The sequence below is a fragment of the Rhinichthys klamathensis genome, unplaced genomic scaffold (genome assembly GCF_029890125.1).
Source record: "Rhinichthys klamathensis goyatoka isolate OS25496 unplaced genomic scaffold, OSU_Roscu_1.1 h1tg000968l_1, whole genome shotgun sequence".
Taxonomy (NCBI): Eukaryota; Metazoa; Chordata; class Actinopteri; order Cypriniformes; family Leuciscidae; genus Rhinichthys; species Rhinichthys klamathensis.
The window spans coordinates 138,546-162,612 of record NW_026607283.1 but is presented as its reverse complement, the minus strand read 5'-3'; the positions used below and the strand labels follow the sequence as shown (position 1 = coordinate 162,612).

General features: G+C 37.8%; 1 protein-coding gene across 41 annotated transcripts in view; it reads left to right on the top strand.

Annotated features, from left to right (window-relative positions):
- adgrl2a (adhesion G protein-coupled receptor L2a) overlaps window positions 1-16,866 on the top strand; it is a 116,353-nt gene extending 99,487 nt beyond the window's left edge. For 4 of the 41 annotated variants that reach the window (XM_056244355.1, XM_056244353.1, XM_056244384.1 and 1 more), the window contains 6 exons: window positions 3,823-3,914; window positions 8,768-8,936; window positions 9,052-9,180; window positions 10,159-10,255; window positions 12,199-12,327; window positions 15,753-16,866. In XM_056244355.1, the coding sequence (XP_056100330.1) occupies window positions 3,823-3,914; window positions 8,768-8,936; window positions 9,052-9,180; window positions 10,159-10,255; window positions 12,199-12,327; window positions 15,753-16,507 (1,371 nt within the window). In that variant the 3' untranslated portion in view covers window positions 16,508-16,866. Of the gene's footprint in view, window positions 1-3,822; window positions 3,915-5,632; window positions 5,678-6,230; window positions 6,258-8,767; window positions 8,937-9,051; window positions 9,181-10,158; window positions 10,256-11,152; window positions 11,208-12,198; window positions 12,328-12,979; window positions 12,998-14,185; window positions 14,239-15,752 lie in introns of those variants that run through there. The other 37 variants (XM_056244379.1, XM_056244360.1, XM_056244359.1 and 34 more) reach the window with 26 other exon arrangements.
- The last annotated feature ends 7,201 nt before the right edge of the window (window positions 16,867-24,067 follow it).

Below are 24,067 nucleotides of genomic sequence, written 5' to 3'. Positions count from 1 at the left end.
GATTCTGAGCCAGAAATGTTGGCTTTTCATTTGCTTTAAAACCTGCTGGTCTCAAACAACATGTGTGCGGTTGTATATCTTAACCAGCAAGACTACCTTCAACCCAGGTGCATTAGAAATACGTGCCTGTGACGTCATTTCGAAATACTGATATTATATTGCCTCTTACACTTTCATTGTCAAGTGAGTGAAATGTCCAAATGAATGAGTGGCAGCAAAAGCGTGTTCAGTTTTATCCAAAACAGATGATTGTGAATCTAGCAAAGTTTTATCACGTTAATTGTTGAACATTTCACAGCAGTTCAGAAATGAAATGTCCAGTGAGTGATGTCAAAAAATGTACACCAAACCCTATCTTATACCTAGCCGATTGTGTTAACAAAACAAAACGTGAGATAAAAACACGTTTGTTGAAGCAACCCTGCCATTTTAGCTATTTTCTTCAATTTTTTGAGCTTTTTTTTATCCTGACTCGTGTTGCACAAGACTTGTGTGCTCCTCATCTCTAGTTTATTTCTATACTGGGTGAGCTTCTGAGCAAGTTTACTATGCTAGAAAAAACATACATTTTGAGCTGGTTGTGTGATGGAAACATCAAAATGTATTAGTTTACAAATCATATGCTATTGTAAAAGCGCTTTGAGGACATGACGTAGTATTGTGCAAGGAACAGCACAAAAAATAAGTCTTTATTAATAAATAATAATCCCCATGCTCATCATTTGTGTGAAAAGGAGGAAAAGTTCTTGGCATTTTCCTGCTGCCTCTAGTGGTCATTTCAGCTGGAAACTGCTGTGAATTGTATATATACGTACTTTTTGGAGAGTGCAGAAATGTAAGTAGAGGCACATATTTTCAATAAGCCTAAGTTGAATATCTCAGTCAAATAGATTCACTTGAAAGACCATACTGGACCACCAGCTAGACCAGCACTGAACTGTATAAACTGGTCTGTAAAAACGATTCAGCAAAGTTGTTATTTCTAATTTCTTTAATTGATTCTATTTGATTCATTTATTTTATTTAAAGGACATACATGTCTTTATTCTTTTTTTATGTCTGACTAAAATGATTTCATTTTCAAATATAGTTTGTATGAATTCATTTTAACAAATTTGTTTTGGTCGTTCTATCAAAAGCAGCTTATGATGGAATAAAAACTCCAAGTAAGATTAACATAACATTTGGGAAACAAAGACCTTTTGTTTGTAGACACGTTATATATGAGTCTGTGAAAACCTGGTGGAAAATGCGAGCAGTTGTACTGAGAAAAGTTTGCGTATCCACCAGTCGAGCACTGGCTGAGGCAGGAGAGCCACCACCATTTTGGTAGAAAAGTGGTTTCTCGGCTCTGGGGCACCAGGCATATGAGATCCATGAAAACCAGGACATTGAGCTAATGAGTGGTCGGGAACCATTAGTGCGTGTGAGTGACGTTAAAACACGCTTGGACTGTGACACGTTTGCATCATGCAGACAGTTCCATCTGCACCTTAAATATTTAATCTGGTTCAATCGGAGTTCAAGACGCACACACACACGTACGGACACACACATACATCTATCTCCAGCGTCCCAGAGTGGAGTTGAGGGTCTTCTGCTTGGCTAGCAGTGATGATTCAGGAATGGGGGGGTTGTTCAGGAAAAGCTCTTTCCGAAATGGAGGAAGCCCATGGGACGGGCAGGAACAAGGAGCTTTAGGAGTGTAGTGGCTGCCTTGCTAGGTTACCTCTCCCTCTGCTGAGCGTCCTTACTTCCTCTCGTCTCATCAGATCACTGTCAGCGCTCTGGCGGCGTGAGAGGCCTTTTATAGCTCTGTGCTCATAAATTCGGGCGCAGGGGCCACAAGAACCAGGTATAATCCCACCACCCCCTCCTCTATCTCTCTATCTCTCTCTCTCTCTCGCCGCGCTGTCTCTGAGAAGCCGCGGTGCTTGATTGCACGAGCAGCGCGTTATTGATCGCCATCGCTGTTTTGATGGCAGAATGATGAGCTTGTGCACCCGAACAAGGAGCCGAACTGAAGAGCTTGTTTGAGCTGGTGACACCGCCACTTATGAGAGCGGCCACAAATGATAGACTACTACGTCCTCGTCTGTCTATGCTCCAGAAAATGGATTATACCAGAAAATGTTCCGTCACCACATAGTTGTCCCACATAGTTGTAGCTTTTGGGAAGTCATTTTACACAGTACGTGACAAAGTATGACCAATGAATTACTTTAGGTTGTTACAAAGCCCCTCTCACAGTGTGTGTGTGTGTGAGTGTTTGTCTTCAGTGCCCCTGAATGTTTTAACATTCGCAAATGAGGCAGATATACAGGAGACTTTTGTTTACTTAACTAAAAGTTTGGACAGAATTTAAAGTCAGAAATTTGACATTTTGTAGATCTAGCTAAACACCATTTCTCCTAAAACTGTCTTATTTCTTCGCTGAGCAAAAATCAAACTCATTTTAAGTAATATTCTTAGTTATTTATAGTCCAAGCAGGCAATTGCTAATAAACATTTATGCAACTATCAAAAAAATATATATATTTGTGTAAATAAATGGAAAATGCTTAGCTTTCAAAAGTGTAATGTTTATCTTTTGACATGAAACAGACGTATAGGAGATAAATTCTCAAAAATGTCCAAAGTGTTCAGAATGTTTAGGTGAGTAAATAATGTATTTTTTGTTCTACACTGAGCAAAGAATAAATGAATTTTGTCTGGCTTATTTACTATTTAAAAATTATTTAATTAATAACTAATTTAAGACTGAATAAGACTGTGTTTATAGCAAGTAGCCTACAATTGCAAGTCTAGCAGACAATTGCCATTAAACATTTATACAACTATCGTATTTAGCAGATAAAATCATTTCAGTTTGTTTTATTTGTGCTTGCAAAATGCATAGCTTTAAAAAGTGAGTTGTTTTAACTGTTCGAATCTGAAATCATTTTACATTTTATATCTAACATTCTGAACACTTTGGACATTTCTAGTCATTTATCTTATAATGTATTTTCTTGTACACTGAGCAAAGATTAAACTTATTTGTTCTAGGTTATTTACTATTTAATTAGAATATATTTACAAAATAATATGTTTACTTTAATAGCCTAATATATATATATGGACAATATATGTGGAATGCATGTGGTTGATAACCACAGAAAATATATTCGACTCTAAATAAAAAAAATGTAAAATAAATGTCCAGAACAGGAATATAATCAATACACAATTCAACCAGTCAAACTAATAAACACGCAAATCCCATGATGCTGCGTGCACTGTAACAGTTATAGTCTCGCAACAGTGATAGTTGTGTATTTTACATGTATTTGCAGTGCTGAATGATTCCCTGCTGCTTCCACTGAGTGTAACACTGTAAATATGCATTTTCACATACTGAGGGAGGTTTTCCCTCTGATGTTTTGCCACAAATGCGGTCCGTAGATGTTTGTATACGTAATAACCCAGAATATTCCTTAAAGTTATATTCTTTTCCCCTGAGGAAATCTCAAATATCCGTTTCTCCATGTGTGGTCTCTGAGGTTCTCTGAACTGTTTGTGTTTTCATTCTGCAGTTAAACGGTTTTATTGCGTTTTTGTATTCTTGTATTGATATATAGTGACACTGTATTTGGCGCCAGTCATCTTGGCTTTGTCTCGCAATATGCCAGATGGTTATTGTATTAGGCACTGGCTGAAGGGATGCTTAGATGGCTGTTTTCAATTAATGTTCCCAATAAAACTACACTTATCTAATCTTTTAAGTTTCGTTTTTTTGTTTATTAACAAATGTTTTTTTTTTTCTTTTTTGCTTTTGCACAGCTCAATCTCATCTTCCTGCTCATCACAATGTACAAAATGATGAAACACTCTACATCGCTGAAACCTGATTCCAGCCGGCTGGAGAACATCAAGTAAGTCTCATTGTTTTCCCCACGATATTTCAGCTCATGTGGAGTCAAAGTGTGCCGCCACACACTAAGAAGTAGCACCACTGCTAATCGAAAATTCAGAATGGGAACAGACATTGTTCCTTGCTTACATCGAATGTAGCGTCTACAACACTGTCGTTTTTGCTTGGATGAATTTAAGTGCATCGACTAAAGGGATTCAGATGGACTCTAGACAGATGTTATTCTCTTCAGGTGCACAGCGTCTATTAATGTGAGCGATGGCCAGAGAGGCACGTAATGATTGAGACAGGCTCAGTGCTGTTCCTCCTTTACAGTGACCACAAAACTCTTTTTGGAACAACTCCCTGTATTCAGAGTCTGCTTGCGGAGTGAATTCAGATGTGTGTGTGTGTGTGTGTAAAGACAGTGAAAGCACTTCCATGTGTTTCCTGTTGCTAAGAGGGAGATATCTTTCTGTAGCGGAAAAGAACAGAAAAAGTCTGCTGGTTGACCACACAACTCTTTTGGTTCTTTTTGCTGGCATGGCAATGCATGTCTTACTGGTTCTATTTGATAATGTATGACATATTTTTATTGTTTTGAAATTGTGATTTTTTTAAAGACGTTTTTAGTCTTTTCCCAATGTGTTTCCAATGATTATGGCGCATTCCAAGAAAAGCTTGTAAAACAATTAGATGTTAAAATAGTAGCTAGCTTGAAAATGTTAAACGTCTTTATCCCCTTTTATGGTTAAACATCAAAAAAAAAATATTTTTTTTAAATGAGTACTTATACCACACAATTTACAAAAACGTAACATTCTTTAATGTCAGGGAAGAAGTAACATAATCTGGGCCATTTTTACTGCAAGGAGGGTAGACCAATTTTGTACCCTTAAATTTGAGTGTTTACTGCATTCATCAAGCTCAACTATTCAATCTTGTTATTAAAAGATCAAATATAATTGGTATTTGGTAACACTTTACAATAAGGTCTCATTTGATAACATTATTAATGCATTAGCTAACAAATTAACAAAGAATTATATATTTTAAAGGCATTTATTAATTATTGTTAATGTTAGCAAAAAATAGAATTGTTCATTGTTACTAATTTTAAGAAATACAACTTTTAAAAATGTATTAGTGAATGTTGAAATTAACATCTATAAGAATAACAACTGATGTAGAAGTATTGTTCATTGTAAGTTCATGTTAACTAATATAGTTAAACAATGTTAAGAAATGTAACCTTATTGTTAAGGGTTTTAACTGTTTAAAACCAAGATTTAAAACTTAAGCCATGTCCCAAATTTTGGTAACAATTTTTTTTTACTTACCCATGGACCCTGTTCATGGAAATAGCCTTTATATGTTTTGGGTTTGATATATGGCATTGATTGCATTTAATGTGATCTTTCAAACTTAGCACACAACCATAGGGGCAATATGCATATATTATTAGATTTAACAATGATGCAAACATGACTAACACGTTAGACAAATATATTGCTGACAGGCATTGTGTCGGCCATATGCTGTCTAAATTTCTCTCCACCCATCACCACAGGGCGAGATGAAACAAGCCGCTAAACTCTGGGCTCATTGCAGCATGATGCATGTTCAGCAAGCTAATCTGCAGCATTTCGTTTCATTTCTCTGTTTCCCATTTCCCCCCTTTTTTTTCTCTGTCCTTTTTTCTCTTTCTCTGTTCTCTCTCTGTTCTCTTACCCTAACCAGTAATTATCGCGTCTGTGATGGCTATTATAATTCTGATTTGCCTGGGTAAGATTCACAGCACACCGTAACTTATGTCGCTCATAAAACATTACTGCCATATTAAATAGTGTAAAAGGCAGAGTACTGGCACATTTGGCCTGAGAGAACCATCTTTAGTCCCTTTACAATCCGAGATAGGGCAATGCAGCATCCGTAAATTAAATACACTTGGGTGTCTGTGAAGAAAAAAAAGAAAGAACGTTTACAGTGGCGGTAAAGTTTTATGAAAAGTCTTGTCATGTAATCATCAAGTGTGTTAAAGACAACATGAAATCAAAAACTGATAGAACACTATATATATTATTATTATTATTATGGAAGTTAAATACATTGTGATGCAGTTTCATGTTGTCTTTCAGAATTTATAACCTGGGCAGGGACATTTATTCAAATAATTTTGTTTTGTACACAGCTGAGGACATAATCTAACACTTTTTTTCTTTTGTCCAGCCTCATTTGCATTTTAACTTCAGAATTCTTACATTTGGACTTTTATGATAATCCAACTGATTTGCCTGATCTAATGTTGTCTCTCTCCTCTGCTGGCCATGCTCTCTAGCTATGAAGATAATAAACCATTTATCAAGTAAGAGCGTTAGCTAGACATCTATGCCACAGCTTCATGGTTGCTCCCCTTGTCATTTTCTTGTCTGTTTGCTGGGCTCTTCCAGAAGCGCCGTCTCTCTCTGTGCTTCTCATGCGCGCTTATCTGTTTGTCTGTCTTTCTGTGGCTTAACTTTCTTCATTTTTATTCCGCCTGGACCGTCTTAAATTGCTGTACATCTTAATTTGATACCCTCATATCCTCAAAATCTTAAAGGGATACTCCACTTTTTTTGGAAATAGGCTCATTTTACAACTCCCCCAGAGTTAAACTGTTCAGTTTTACCGTTTTTGAATCCATTCAGCCGATCTCCGGTTCTGGCGGTACCACTTTTAGCATAGCTTAGCATAGATCATTGGAGTGGACAAGACCATTAGCATTTCTAAAAAAAAAAATGACCAAAGAGTTTCGATATTTTTCCTATTTAAAACTTGACTCTTCTGTAGTTACATCGTGGACTAAGACCGACGGAAAATGTAAAGTTGCGATTTTCTAGGCTGATATGGCTTGGAACTATACTCTCATTCCTGCGTAATAATCAAGAAACTTCACTGCCGTACCATGAGTGCAGCAGGCGTAATGATATGACGCAGCGCCTGAAAATAGGCCACCTTCCTTCAACACAACGGAACTATTTTCAGGCGCTGCGTCATATCATTACGCCTGCTGCACTCATGGTACGGCAGTGAAGTTTCTTGATTATTACGCAGGAATGAGAGTATAGTTCCTAGCCATATCAGCCTAGAAAATCGCAACTTTACATTTTCCGTCGGTCTTAGTGCACGATGTAACTACAGAAGAGTCAAGTTTTAAATAGGAAAAATATCGAAACTCTTTGGTCATTTTTTTTTGAGAAATGCTATCTTGTCCACTTCAGTGATGTATGCTAAGCTATGCTAAAAGTGGTACCGCCAGAACCGGAGATCGGCTGAATGGATTCAAAAACGGTAAAACTCAACAGTTTAACTCTGGGGGAGTTGTAAAATGAGCCTATTTCCAAAAAAAGTGGAGTATCCCTTTAATTCCCATAAGAGTTTTTACTCTCCTATTACTCACCCTTCATGTTATCCCCTCATCATACCCTCCAACTCTTAGACCTCCTCATACCGACTCATACACTTCATATTGCCAACCTGATATATTCCTATTCTTATAACCCTCATATGCCAAACCACTCATACCACTCATTATGACTATTATCCATCCATTCGTCCATCCATCCATCTATCTTCCAAATTGTATTTAATGACCAGTATTGCATATTTAACTGCTGACTTTACATATATTTTACATTTAGATTACATTTACTGTCATAGCACTCACTTAAAGTTTATCTTTAATAACACTAATCATTTAATAACACTGTTAAATTAAATATTTAGCTTATGGCAAAATGTATATGCATCATCTATATGTCTACTAAGGCATTATAATATTGTTTTGTAAAAATTAGCTTTTGCATTTAAAACTTTTAAAAAATAGATTATATTGAATAGTATTATTTTATAAATTCTTTAGTGTGTTCTTTCTTTCTTTCTTTCTTTCTTTCTTTCTTTCTTTCTAGACACAATAGTATTTTAGGTTACATATTATTTTAAGGTGTCATTGTTATAGTGCAATTATATATTTATATAGTAATATTAACTACATGTACTTACTATGGGGTTAGGGTAGGATTAGAATTTGGTTGAGGGTTAGTTTTTATGTAATTATGCATAATTGACTTTTATTTACTGTTACTGCTATGGTAAGTACATGTAACATATGTAACAAGGACACTGTAAAATAAAGTGTTACCGTATTTTATTATTTATCATTTATCGGTTGCCCGCCATACCATGAGAATAACTATTGGCTTATCCGTATTGGACACAATTTTATAATCAAAGCATCTCTAGCTCTATCCGTTACGCTCCTCTTTTATAGATCTCAATGCGCTTATACCGACGTACCCTCAAAAAAATCATTATACCCCAAAGCCCTCCTATTCCTCATCCCTTCAAATCTTCATATTTTGGTTTCTCGTTTCATCTCTCATTTCTCCTCTGATGAAAGCAAGTTCTATCTCTTTGGTTCCTTAGCCAGCCGAGACCTGTTGTCAGCGCCTCCTCCACTAAAATGGACCAATCAGAGATGATTACTGCTCTTTCTCTTCCCCCTCCGTCTGAATGCAGCCCAGTATCATGCGTCTTTACCCAGTAGTGTGGCATGCAAAAAAAATCTCCACACTCCACTGCCTCAATACTGATTAAACCTTCTTTATGATAATCCCCTTTTCATATGGGATTGATTAACCTCTCAATGATATGTTCCACTGCATTTCCCATCTACTTGTGCCTAAGATGTCAGTCCAAATGATTTTCAGGACCCGTGTTTGATTTGTATTCTTTTGCTAATATTGTAGATGCAATGCTGTAATGATGTTTGTTCTCTGCTGGATGGAAATGTCCCTCTCTCACGCCTCATTGTTTCTCTTTTATTTGCTCTCTAAGGTCGTGGGTCATGGGCGGCTTTGCTCTGCTGTGTCTCTTGGGCCTGACCTGGTCATTTGGTTTGTTCTTCATCAGCGAGTCATCCGTTGTGTTAGCGTACCTCTTCACCATCTTCAACACTTTCCAGGGCATGTTTATCTTCACCTTCCACTGCCTGCTTCAGAAGAAAGTAAGTGCTCGCTGATACATGTTGTTCTACCAGAGCCGTGGCAGCGGTTGGTTTTAACGAGAAGTGCATGTTGAAAGTTCACTTGGAAAAAAAGAAACGTTCCTTTAAACTGCAGGTTCGGAGAGAGTACAGCAAATGCCTCCGACACACGTACTGCTGTAGCGGGATCACGACAGAGAGCTCGCACAGCTCCACAAAGACCTCAACAACGCGGACAAGCGCTCGCTATTCCTCTGGTACTCAGGTACAAACACTACTGACCCAATTTCCATTGTTTTCAACGGCTTTTAATGTGACGCTTAGTTATAAGACACATTTCCTATTGGAATGAATTGAAACTCTCTGAGTGCTTCCATCTGCTCCAGTACTGCAGCACAGATCTTTTAAGTATTTTTTTTTTTTTTTTTTTTTTTTTGCAGACATATTTTAGAGATTTTATATCAAAGTCTTTATGATGGATTGTATCATATAGTGAATCATACCGATAGTTGTGTATAATATTTGTGTACAATGTTTAGATAGGGTTCTGGTATACAATAATTTTTACTTTCTAAGCTGTATTATGATGTGCCAGCATCTTATGTAACATTTATGTTTAAAATATCCCCTTTTTAGTGGGATGAATAAAAAATAAAAAGAAACTATATACTTTTTGGAAATATATGCTGGTCTACATTTTTAAATAATCTAAAATCTTTAACTTTTCACATTGTAACAAAATACTGTGTCCACAAAGTCCCAATCAACAAAAAAACGTTTAATGTCAAACATAAAAATTCAATAACAGACAGATAGACAGACAGATAGACAGACAGACAGACAGACAGACAGACAGATAGATAGATAGATAGATAGATAGATAGATAGATGGATGGATGGATGGATGGATGGATGGATGGATGGATGGATGGATGGATGGATGGATGGATGGATGGATGGATGGATGGATGGATGGATGGATGGATGGATGGATGGATGGATGGATGGATGGATGGATGGATGGATGGATGGATAGATGGATGCCACTTAACTTGATATTTTGTTATACTGTAAATGCATGAATATCATTGGAACAGATAAGTACGACTGAAGTGTCCAAAAGTATTCACATACTCACTACATATGGGTCACTACATATGAGGGAAAAAAAGTCGATGTAACATGCACTTTTCCCTCCCAAAGATAGTGATCAATGTTTCACGGCTGTTTGTTCATCCAACAGAGTCGAATCAGAAGAATGTGGAATGACACAGTAAGAAAACAGTCTGAATCCTCTTTCATCTCAGGAGACATCAACAGCACATCAACCCTCAACCAAGGTCAGTCATACACCCAAACTCATTTCATCTCTGTTTCATGGAAACTTAACTAACAGACTGAGACTAAATGAATCAGTCATTCATGTTAATTAAATTTCTTTGACCATATTTAATAATATTCTATTTAATTTTACATCCAATTTAATCAAATTTCTTAACATCCAATAATTTTGGAAGCTCTGCACTAATGAACTCACCATTTTCAATTCGAATAAAATATCAAATGCTTTTAGTGAATTGTTATTTAATATATTTGATCTCTTTACAATCCTAACATTTTATTTTAAATATGATTGATATTTACGTAAAACAAGATGTTCATTTAATTGATAAGCTTGAGAAGAGCATGATCAACACATGCTCGAGTATCTATTTTAAACCACTCATATGTGATTTTAGTTAAAGTCAACATGAAACAGCGTCCGCAACCCTTTTACTAATGTGATGTGACATATTTGTCCGATAGCGAATTAATTAGATGGTGAAAATGGGTCTCTGTATGACAGGTGGTGGGAAGGAAGGGGGGGGGGGGGAAATAAGAGGGATTGGTGTCATCAGCTAAAAAGGAAAGTCGTTTCAGAAGCAAAGCAAGTTATTACATTTTGATGAAAGCTTATGATGCCAAACATTTTCTTTTTTCTTTTACATGGACCAATGAATCGTTTACAAAAACATCAGGAACTGATGTATTGAGAATGTAAATAGGGTCAACTTTGATTTCATGTTGACTTTAATGGAAAATGAAACGACTAATGTTCATTTAAAGACACAGAAAGTCATTTTTGGGCCTGTTTTACACAGCTACAGTAGTGAGTCAGTAGAAAATGTGCCCTCGGTCAGCTATTTCAAGGATTAAAAAAAAAAAAAAAAAAAAAAAAACTGTCATTTATTATTTAGCCAGGGCTGAAATGCATGTGATGAGAAGATGATGTTCAACTCTAGCTGACCTGCGGTAAGGTTGTATTATTCAGAGCCGTTTGCTTTGGCTTGCTCTAAAACACTCCGCATGCTTTTAATGCACGCGTTCAAGCACAAAACACAAAGGTGGAGAAAAAACAGCTATTTGTCTTTCTGTGCTTCAGTGTCTCTCTTCAGAAACGAACACAACAATGACCGTTTTTATTTGCAATATTCATATCACAAAAAAAATGAATATGGACAAAAATATATATATTTTGAATAATGTTTATCATAGAATATTTTAGCAGAGATTTTGAATTAGTAAGAAGTTCTGCCCAGTATAGTAGTTACATTTCGAATACAATTTTACTTCTTTTTTTTACCACTGACAAATATTCATCCATCCGTTTCCGGACCTGCTTGATCTACTGTATGTAGGATGATGAAGCCTATCATTGACAAATGTTGTTAACATTTACAATTGGTGATGTCCAAACACTTTACAATAAGGTTCATTAGTTAACATTAGTTAACTACCTTAACATGAACTAAGAATGAACAATACTTGTACAGCATTTATTAATCTTAGTTAATATTAATTTCAACATTTACTAATACATTATTCAAATCACAAGGTCTTATTTGTTAACATTAGTTAATATACTGTGAACTAATATGAACAAACAATGAACAGCTGTATTTTTATGAACTAACATTAACACAGATTAACTAATATAGTAACAAATGTATTGCTCATTGTTAGTACATATTAGTTAATGCATTAACTAATGTTAACTAATGAACCTTTTTTGTAAAATGTTACCATTTGATTTTATATTAGTAATTAGTTACAATGAAATTACATAAATAAGCAGCTATGCTAATTTAAATAAAATAAAATAAAATAAAATAAAATAAAATAAACATGCTTCCAGATCAAACACATCCATTTATTTCATCAATACCTTTATCTTTAGGACAAATTAAATAGACGTCTTAGAGGTCATAATCTTATTTGTCCTCTTCTGTTTTTGTCGCTTTAGGAATGACGGGCAATTATCTTCTTACTAACCCTCTTCTGAGACCACAAGGCACTAATAACCCCTACAACACCTTACTGGCTGAAACTATCGTATGTAACACACCAACGGTGCCAGTCTTTCACTCTCCAGGTGTGATTACTAATACACTGCTCTTTTTTTGGTTACGCTTCCTTTTACAGTCCTGTTACCCATGTACTTACTATGTACTTATTATAGTATAATTACTGGGTAATAACTAGGTACTAACCCTGAACCTACCCCTAGCCCCTGTACTTACCTTATATTAGCCAGTACTTTCTAGGTAAGTACACTGTAAGTACACGTAAGTACTGTACTGTAAAAAGAAGTGTTACCCTTTTTTTTTGCCCTTCTGTTCATGTGGTACTATGTAGCACTATGAGTATTATCAGAGTACTAGGTAGTATCAGACCCTCTGTGATGAGAAAACATTCCAATATATCAGATCGTTTAACATTTACATATAAAAACAGAAAATGTACCTTCTTGCAGACAGTTCCTCTTCTACAGGAATTGATCCATTGCTCAGAGATTAAAACTGTAGTTCTCAGTTTGTGTTTTACAGCACAGAGTAAAGCCATTTTTCCCTCACTATGAGACAATTGTGATACACACAAGATTATTTAATTTAATGTATTTAATATTTATATTTAAGCAAGCAAATGTACAGCAATTCAACTTTATTTTTTTATTTTTTCGAGTGACATGACACTGTTAACTGTTTGTGTCTTGTTTTCTCTTTCCCTTTCCTGCACACACTCAGTGACCTACAGAGAGACAAGTATGCAATCCGTTTTAAATTTGCCCATCAAATGTAATTGTTTTACCATTATTTTATCAGCACAACTCTTGCACACTCAGTGGCCATTAACAGATCATCCGCATATTGTCAGCACATGGTTTAGAAATCATTAAAATGAGGAAATGTTGCTCTCAATGAAACAATACTTTCATCACCTCTGCATTTACAACTTTGGGATGCTGGCACGATGCATGTACATTGCACACACAATTAATATTTTTCAAAGTCTAAATGTACACACATCATTCTGAATGGAGATTTTACTGAAAGCAGTCGCCTTCTCTCTTTGTTAAATACGGTCTCGTTGGACATTAGGTTGGATTTATTCAAAAAATTTCTTTTGAGTTTGGCTACAGATGTTGAGGCCAGTCTGTATAATGTGCAGTTAACGACTTTCTCTGGGTCAGAAGCAGCGAACACAGATTTGAATGTTCTGGTGTGATTTTGTCAAAGGTTTAATAGACACAGGAGAATCGCTGTCATTTGGGAATAAGATGGCATGGATGTTTGAATCGAGATTGCGATCATTTAACAATTAATCGTGCAGCTCTAATGCAAATTCATTTTTTTTTTAATTTACTTAATTTGTTAGCTAGAGTGTCCAAATAGTGTCCTTTTTGGGGCCACTGTATATTCTCTGTTACCCTCCACATCTCTCTGCTGTTTACGAGTTTGGTGAAGAATTCTGTCAGAGAAAAACCCTCATGTTACTTTAGCCCTTCTGTCTCAATATCCAGCAGAAATCTCTTTTAAACTCCCTTTCCTCAAATTACTGTCCCTCTTCTGTTCCCATCTGCCATCCGCTTCCTTTGTCTTGTCATTTCTGTGGAGAGGTTCTGAGAATGGCTGTGTCCGAACCGCCCACCGGTGGGCTCTCATAAGATTCAGTTAAAGATTATCGTAGCTCATGCAGACGGCCACCCATTTACCAGCGCGCAAATGAGCTCAAATTACCACATAAACTCCAGTCCAGCAAACAAACCCAACTGTGACATTTAACAGAGGGAAAAGGCCTTAATTGTGATGTTAATTTAATTTGCTAAATCCTTCGCTTGCGCTAACGTTGTAATTTTATTTGATTTTTTTCCTTTTTTCTGTTAGTGATATCTCATCATGTTTTACAATAAATCATTTTCCTTTTTGTTTTGTGTTCTTTTTGTTCATCAGCAGCGCTCAGGTCTGCTGGCCTGAACAGACAGACTTGATGTGAGTTGTTCAGAGTGAGTTTTCTCTCTCCTGTCTGTTGGATGCTTTCACTTTCATTCACTCTCTGTAGTGTGAAAAATGGCTGTTTGTGTTTTGGTTTTGTTTTTTTGGGGGCTTTTTTTTCCGTTACTTTCAAACTCTTCACCCCACCGCCTTAACCGTTTCAAATACAAGCTGATGTTGATGAATTCTGTGACTGTCATCGCTCTTTCATCTGTGAATACACATCTGTCATTCGTGTCTGTGATGTTTGAAGCCTACTGACTGATTTTAATGTTGTTTAGGATGTAGTTAAAACAAAAATGTTTTGAAATTGGTCATTGTAAATTTTTACAAATTGTTTGATTGAGGAAAAATTCAGAACCTCAAATTGGGAGGAATTCACAAAGAATGAAGTTGTGCCTGTGCCTGTCCATTCAGTACAGAAATTATGCAAATCAGGTATGGCGGGTCAGGCAAACCTAGATGAAGTGGATCTGGCATACTTTGCTGGGGCTGTAGAACTGCTGCTCCACAACGTTTATCCAAGCAGAACTAAACGCATTTAGCAGCTAGTTAAACTGGATTCCGAGTCATTCGCATAGATGTGCAACACTTATTCTGTATTTTTGTCTTGTTTTCCAGTACAAATAAGTAAACATTCTCAAATCAAGATACATTTACTTGAGAGGCAAAATGACAAGATATTTAGACTTGTTTTCTGAAAATGTATCAAAATTAAGTGAGTTTATGCTTAAAACAAGAAAAAAAAAATCTACTAACATGGTCGGAAAAATAAAGTTAATTCAAAGGGAAAACAAGATTATTTTTCTGACCCCATTGGCAGATTTTAAGCAAAAACTCATCATGGCCATGAATTAAGAATTTGTTCCCACAAATTAAGAATTTGTTCTCTCACTTTAGTAAATCTTGGCCACAAATTTGAATTAATTTGTTCCCTCATTTTGATTTAACTAAAACTAGGGAATGAATCATTACAATGTGACCACGATTTATTAAATTGAGGAAACAAATTATTATATTGTGCGCACAATTTAATTAAAATGAGGGAAGGAATAAGTCAAACGTGCTGAAACTGCTGATGTATTTGCAAGTCGTGGTAACGAATTGTTAAATTGTGGCCGATATAATATATATATATATATATATATATATATATATATATATATTATTTTTTTTGCATATCATATAAAGGGCTCTGTAATTTTTGGGATTTTTTTCTGAAAACAAGAATATCTCAAGTTATTTTGCTTCTCAAGTAAATGAATCTTGATTTAGAAATGTTTAGATATTTGTACTAGAAAACAAGTCAAGAATACTGAACAAGAAAATCACTTTCTGCAGGGAACTATTTAGTGAGTTCTACAGTCTCCTTACAGTTCTAAAGGCTTTCAATCTTTGTTCCCAGATTTTTAGCATTTCTGCATTTGACTCAAATGCAGGTCCTAAACAGCTTTAAACTTTTAGATTTTGTTTGTTTCTGATTATTGCGAGATCTAATGTTTGTCTTCCTCTTGTGTTGCTGCAGGACACTCGGTGACCAGCGGCAGAGATACGAACACGTTCGGTACTCTACCACTCAACGGCAACTTTAATAACAGCTACTCTCTTCATAACTACAGCGATGGCGTGCAGGTGGTGGATTGCGGGCTCAGTCTCAATGACACGGCCTTCGAGAAGATGATCATCTCAGAGCTTGTTCACAACAACCTCAGGGCTGCCGAGTCCCATATCGGCACCAAAAAGGGGGCGGGGATCATCAGAGAACCTGTGTTTGCCGAGACATCGTCCCTGGTGCAGGTGGGTGGGGACAGCGAGATGGGCGGTCTGGGACTGCACCACACGCATCCCCGCACGCTCGGTGCCCCTCTTATCCCCCAGCGAACTCACTCGCTCCTGTACCACACGCAGGAGAGAGCGAGGGCCGACATGGAAGCTTCTCAACCCCACAGCTACATCGACCAGCTCCCTCCTCCGGCCGAAACCGCCTTGCCCTCCCCCAACAGAGACTCGGTGTACACCAGCATGCCAAACCTTAGAGACTCGCCGTTCTCAGAGAGCAGCCTAGACATTGGCCAGGACCTCTCGCCATCCAAACACAGTCCGAACGAAGACGTTTACTATAAAAGCATGCCCAACCTGGGGTCAGGCCAACAGCTGCACGCGTATTATCAGATGAGCAGAGACAGTACCGAGGGCCTCATCATCCCCGTCTCTAAAGACGCTTGTGTCCCCGAGGGGGACGTACGAGAGGGACAAATGCAGCTGGTCACAAGCCTTTAAAACAAACTGTAAGCACCGCCCACCATGTACACAGCCCCGCCCATCCACCGATGGCAGAGTGGTCTTCCTTTTTTTAGCCTCCCACATAACTGCACACATAATGGAGAAGTACCGCTGCTCTCCAACGAGTTACAGGCCGGCCCAGACGGAATCTGCAGACGACTTATCACATTTTCTGTGCTGATTCGTGGCAGAAATTTGCAGCGAGATGCACACAAAGCCTATGCCTTGTTTTCAGTAAAAAATTATCGAAATATCTTTAAAACAAGATCAATTTACTTGAGTAGCAAACATTTGTAATTGGGATTCATTGAGAATTTTGTTTTGAAATAATATTTATTGAATATTTGTTATTGTTTTCAATAGTGCTTAAAAGAAGAAAGACAAATCTTAATTTAAGACATTCTTTCAAATATGTTTTTACTGAAAACAAGACAAAAAAAAAACATTAATAGGGAAAATAATTTTTTGCAATTATTAATTGTTACCCTATTATTTGTAGCTGAATGTAATCAAATTAGCCACAATTATTTAATAAACACACATACAAGGGTCACGTGATGTGTACAGTAGAACTTTGTGAATGAGGGTTTTATGCGAAAATCTGCGGTGTTCTTGGGTTGCAGATTCCATGTGGGCCTGGTAATAAGAATACAGTTTCACATAAAAAATAAAATGAAGCCAAAAAAAAAAAAAAGTCTTTCTCGTTCCAGTGCATACGTTTCTCAAAGGATGTACATATATGTTCACATATTTCTCTTTCGAATGCAGTTTTGATTTTTCTTTATTATTATATACAAAAATGGAATTTCCAGGACCTTAAGACATGCAGAGATTGTCCTGACTGAACTAAAGGAGTTCTAATCGCCCTTTACAATCATCAACAAAATCCCATATGACCACTAGAAAACAAACCCTAGGCCTTATATTTTCTCAATCATACACGGAACTGTCAAGGGTAATGCTATAAAATAGAACAATATATTTTGTTGTATTGATTGTGTAAAATAAATTGCTATAAAATAAATAATAACAACCCTAAGTATAAAGCAAATGAAGAGATTTTGAAAATGAGATGACTATGTAAAAATTTCAGAAGGTTGTTTATGATGATGCAATTGGTGGATGACCTCATGTACGCTGCAAAAGACTTTGAGATCCCTCTGTCCTGTTCATGAAAATGGGTTTACCACTTTGGATCAATTAGATTCTAATGTTCTCGTGCCTTGCACAAATTTATTTTGTACAAATCTGTGCAAAGCATGAAAAATGTAGTGACTAAAGGTCGCAGCTGAGCTTGGAGTAGAACCTTCTTCTTTAAGGACTATTACTGCAGCTGGGGTTGGATATTTATTTATTAAATTATTCTTTAAAAATGATACTTTTGTGAATATTTTAAAGCACTGGTCGGCATAGTTCATCTTCATAAGCATAATTAAGAAACCCATCTCTGATAAACATGTTAAAGAGCCCATCTCTACAAAGGATGTAAAGTTCGACACTTGTTTAACAATAAATAAATGTGAATTTTTGTCTAACTGAATGTTTAATGCCTTTTTTTTATTTACACACCAGTGATTAAAAATTTGAGTGTGTATTTACTTGTTTGTGTAAATATATGGAAACAGAAATACTTTCACTCCATTTTTAAACTGAGATAGTATTTCATTGCTCTTTTATCTCAGTGTTTTGGCATGTTTATGCTATATAAGCTGGTGATGCACATCAAAGTGAAAAGCACTGTAAGCTGATATACATAAACTGCAATATGAGCCCTCATAAACAGCCAGAGAACAGTTTGCTGCATTATACCTAGAGGGTAGTCCACAGGGGAACGACAGGTTCATTTACTGGTGAAAACTAGTTTAAAAACTTTTGAACTTGTCCCTCTGAAGTCCTGTTTCAAACTATTACTCTTCAGAAAGATTATTTCAAACTGCTCCTTGTAGCCTACTGCACCTGCTGACGTAACCTCTAAATTTAAATGACTACATTTTGTGTGATAATGTTACATTTTGGGAGTAACACAGATCAAATAGAGGTGGTAAAATCATGACTGGCGGCTGGTTCCTTCATCACAGCTAAAACAAATCTGCATTGCACTATGGGAAACAATGTTGCACACTGTACTCTGTTGTATATTGCTTGTTTTGGCAAATGTTGTAGATCAAATTTAGGCAGAATTAATGTAGGGAGATTAAAAGTAAAGTAAACATGTCTAGATGGTAGGGGTGTAACAGTGCACAAACGGACATCATCACAAGTGGTTATAAGAATTGAGCAATGCCAACCAGACCCTCAGCTATAGTTCCAAGTGCACAACCTACTTCCGGGGAGCAAGTGATTTTAGAATCCCATCCTAAAGACCGGGAGAGGCCTCAGGAGGACCCCATCCTGCTTGCTCTACCTAGGAAACATAGCAATATTATTGATCAACAATAAGGAGGGGCAGCTTCGCACACTGCCAACCGGACCCTCAGCTATAGTTCCAAGTGCACAACCTACTCCTAGGGAGCATGTGATTTTAGCATCCCATCCCAAAGGCCGAGAGAGGCCTCAGGAGGACCCCATCCTGCTTGCTCTACCTAGGAAACATAGCAATATGCTTCTGGTAGACCTTTCGTGAGAGCATCAGATTGGAGTGTTATAGCTACCCCTTGCTCTCCAATGCCGATACCAAGAATCTTCACCGCCAAACACTTTAGGGATGTCCTAAAGAAATAGTCGACATACAGTCATCTGACTATTAACTCCAGCATGAAAAGGAGTGGCCACTGAGAAAACAGAGCACTTTAACGGTCTCATTCTATTCTCTACCAAGTAGCTCTTATCGGCTGGTGGTCGCCCATTCTTACATTTCCAGCCAATGACAGAGAGTGGGTCGCTAGCTGTGACAAAGTCCACTTTTAAACTCTGTCCCATACCCTCAAGAACCATTAAGTAAACCTCTGGTCCAAGTGGAAAACCTCCTCTGGGGGAGCAAGTGATCTTAGCATCCCGTCCTAAAGACTGGAGAGGCCTCAGAAGAGAACCCTTTCCTCTTCACTGTTTGCTCTATCTAGGAAACATGGCAATGTTCTCAGTCCCATGTCATCAAAGGCGACAGCAGAGGAAGTGGGATGCTAGAGTGGTATTGCCCAATCTTCCTGTATTCTCTAGCCTATTGACGTGATCTCAAAGGCAGCATATAGCTAACACTTCTGCACTCCTAGTGCCGGAGGGGGAAGGGTGACCAATTATGGTGTGGGACGCAAGATGCATTATTTGCCCATAATCCACATTTATCACAACCTAATTGTTATAGAGGGAGCATATTGCTACCACCTCTGATCTCCCGGCACCCAGAAATGACACAGAGAGAGGCGTGGATGACGGAATTTCCCTTTCTTTTCTCCTTCTGCCCATATAAAACACTAAGGATACTGAAACTGCCTCTATACCCAATTCAATTCAGGGCACCAGATGAAAGAGTGGGACGCAAAAGCATGAATGGGCAATCTCTTCACCTGGGTCCGCTATTTATGTGCCATTAGGGAGGCGCATCAATAACAACCCCATGCTTCTAGTACTGGATAGGCGAGAAATGATATAGTGAAATGTGACTGACACATTCACTGCATCAACCCTATTGCACTAGGAAGGACAGCAGGTGAAAGAGGGGGACGTGACAGTGTTAGAGCCCAGCTCTAAACCTGCCACACTACACCAGGGACAACGTCCATAGAATCTCCATAACTCAAGCTTCTGGAGAAAATTTAAAGGGGTCATATAATGTCATTTTTGTACAAGTTAATATGAATCGTTAGGGTCTAAATGAAAAATTTGTAATATACTTTTATTAAAAATTCTCATTAGTATTGTAAGAAAACACTAATTTTACCTGGTCAAAAACAGCTCTGTTTTCAGCATGCCGTTTCAGTGCATTTGCCTTTAAATGATAATGAGCTTATCTCACTCCGCCCTCTGTTCTGTGGGGCGTTTTGCACAACGCACGTGGAGTGTTGCCTTGACAACAGTTGAGGGTATATTTTGGAGAAAGAATGGCAATGCGAGTTTCTGAGGACACATCTGTGCAACCGTATCAGTTTGAACCGCAGTCGGACCCGGAACCCGGCCGCAAAGAAGTTCGACAATTAAGGCTCGAACAGGACGTTTCTGAATGGTTGGTTAACGTGTAATGTCACTTTGATCTATCTTTGTATGTACTGGCAGGGTAGGGTAGTGAGATACGAACACTCTGGGCCCTATTTTAACGATCTGAAACGCAAGTATCAAGCGCGAAGCGCAAGTAACTTTGTGGGCGGGTCTTGGGCGCTGTTGCTATTTTACCGACGGGATAAATGACTCTTGCGCCCGACGCAAGTTTAAAAGGGGTTGGTCTGAAATAGCTTCATTATTCATAGGTGTGGTTTGGGCGTAACGGGAAATAAACCAATAAGAGCGTCATCCAACATACCCTTTAAGAGCAGGTGCGCATGTTGCATGGCGGATTGCTTTATAACAGCGGATTTACCAGGCGCGCGCCAGGAGCGGTTCACAGACGAGGAGACCGACGTTCTTGTCAGGGCAGTGAAAGACAGAGAAGTGATGTTGTATGGGGATGGGAGATTTTTTTTTTTAGTGGTTCTTGACGGACAAACTAATTTGTCAGATGTCCTTATATACATATGTGTCTTGCCACTATTGGGCAGGTCTGATCCGTCATTACTACAATTAGCCTGAAAAATGTGGGTAAATGTGTAAGCTAGATTTAGACCTACATTTTTTTACATCTTCATGGACACTAGGGGTGTAACAGTACATCGATATGGATCGATGTATCGATCAAACGTCTAACGATACGATGCATCGATACCACACATAAAATATCGATGTACGGTACCTTTATTTTGACACACTCCACATCCTCGCGTAACTTTTCTCCGCTGAAATAGACGCCTGACAAGATTGACTGAACCCTTTGTCACAGAAGCCGGTATTTTCCACTATCATCGCGAGTTCATGTTTTACAGCAGAAACAACAAGCCCCGAAAAGTCTGTTTTAGCAAATCAGTGCGCAGTATTCAGGTCAGGTGACAAGGCTGCTTGTCACTTTGAAAATACGCGCTAGCTGAGAGGAGTTTCGTCAAGCTGACTAAAAGTGATCGAGGATGGATTTCAGCGAACTTGATGAACCCGTGATATTCGGGGCGTAAAAGTAAAATAAAAGCTGAAACTTTGTCACGGAATCTTGCTAAAACAGCACGTTTAGTGGTGAGTGAACAGCTCTCTGTATTTTGTGTACGTTAATCACAACAACAAAGTTTGACAGGCGTCTAGCTATATCAGCTGAGGAGATTAGCGTTACAAAGATTAACCAAGTGTTTTATTATGTATCATAGCAAATACTTGGCTTTGTTTAACTCTGAAACATGAAATGTGGAGTTATCTGCTTTTGCCACACAATTGCCACACATATATACAATATATATATATATATATATATATATATATATACAATATATATATATATATATATATATATATATATATATATATATATATATATACATCCTTTCAATGAACTTTAATATAACAGAAGAGTTCATTTGCAAAATCAGATAACTGCGTTCTTGTTCATTTTCATATAGGCTATCATGTTTTTTTTTTAACTTGTAAATGTCCCAATTGGGAGAGGGCGTGCAATTTTCAAAGAGTTTAATTAAACATTCATGTTATATATATTTGGATGTATTGTGAGTTAATAAACGTAACCGGTTGTGTACACTTAACACATAATATCTAAGTATCGATTAATCGATCGATATAGCCCTGAATCCAATCGAATCGTAATCGAATCGTAGAATTTTTTGAGGTATCGGCAAATATCGTATCGCTGGCTGAGAGAATCGATATCGTATCGTATCGTGATTAACTGTCCGATTTACACCCCTAATGGACACCACAATGATTAATATTTGTCCTTGTTATAATGTATGATTTGCAAAAATAAAAACTGCTGCATCTGTGTTGATGAAAGGATCAAAGTGTATGGGCGTTGTGCACCCGCTACATTATGGCCAAGCATGCGCGCTTAAAATAGCATTATAAACAACGCGCAACGCGCCACTGACTTTAGACTAAGTTTTTTCTGGTCAGTGGCAGAATTGTTTTCTGGATCTGCAAAATAGCACTAGGGAATGTTTGCGCCGAAATACGCCTCCTTTTTGCGCCGACCCGCCCAGGGAGCGCAAGTTCATTTCCTAGTTTACCGACGTGCATCTGTGGAGGGAAAAGCCCGTGGTAGTTGGTACCGATTCTTTTTTCAGGAGCAGCTTCTTAGCAAAACCAGCTTTACACTGACCCTCATTTATAAAGCACTCTGGTGAGAAATGATTCTCGCAAACATGGAAAGCATTGACGTTGCTCGTGGGGAATATTCCCTTCAAATTCAAAACTCAGCCACTGCGTCTTCAGTGGTTTGGATTTAGGAACATCAAAAAGACTGCTGTGTTCGTTATTACACCCAAGAACAGAACACCACAATCGCTTAGATGCCATTCTGCTCCAGCGTATCAACAATGACGGACTATGATGACAGCTCGCTCAGGGCGGGGATGTGTTGAAACGCTGCTGTCAATCAATAATCGTGGGAGGGGCGTCCGATTTAGTGATGTCACAAAATTGAACGGCTCAATTTGAGGCGGGGGAAAACATATAAGGAGATTAAAACAAAAACATTGGATGGATTTGTATCATTATAGGATGGATGTGTACAGGCACTGCCAACACACATTTCAGTACAATCAACTTGAAAAAGTGCATGTACCATTATATGACCCCTTTAAGGGAGTAACTGTAATAATCACTCTACCTCCTCTACAACAGACTAGCCTTACTGTTAAGGAGACATATGGATGCCCATAGTGTTCCAGGGCACAACAGACAAATGGGTGAGGTGCTCACAGTGAAATCCGCTATCCCATCTGTATCACGCTCCTCCCATTTAATAGAGGAGACACACTCATAGCTAAAAAAGTGAACATGCCGACATTACTAAAAGAGTGATAATAGACGAAGCACAATATTAGCCCTGAAAAAGGAGGGGCAATTTTTACCTCTCTTTTTAGAGGTATTTCTGAAAAAGTGGGGCAATATGCAGCCACTTACTTCACATAGTAACACTACGTTTTCTAAACGTAAGGAGACTAAACCAACTGCACTAGTCTGATTGTCAACCAAGAAGTGAACATAAATTATTTCTACTTATTCTGGGAATTTGTATGAAATTGATCAATGGAAGCTTAGCCCCTGCAACAGACATTGAATTTCTTAGTCAATATTTGGAGGGGCGAAATGTTATTAAATGCCCAATATTAACCTCCTACAGGGAGAGTGGGTTCTCATCCCTAGGAGATGTTTACTCTACTTAGTTTTTTTTTTTTTTTTTGGGTAGGGGGGCACAAAGATGGATCTAAGGGATCTCCTTTGGAGGTGGGGCATGGGCAGCATCACTCTCTTTCTGACCCCGTCTCAAGCTGGGGCCAGCAACAGGGTCAGAAGATGTAGGGACCGCGATGG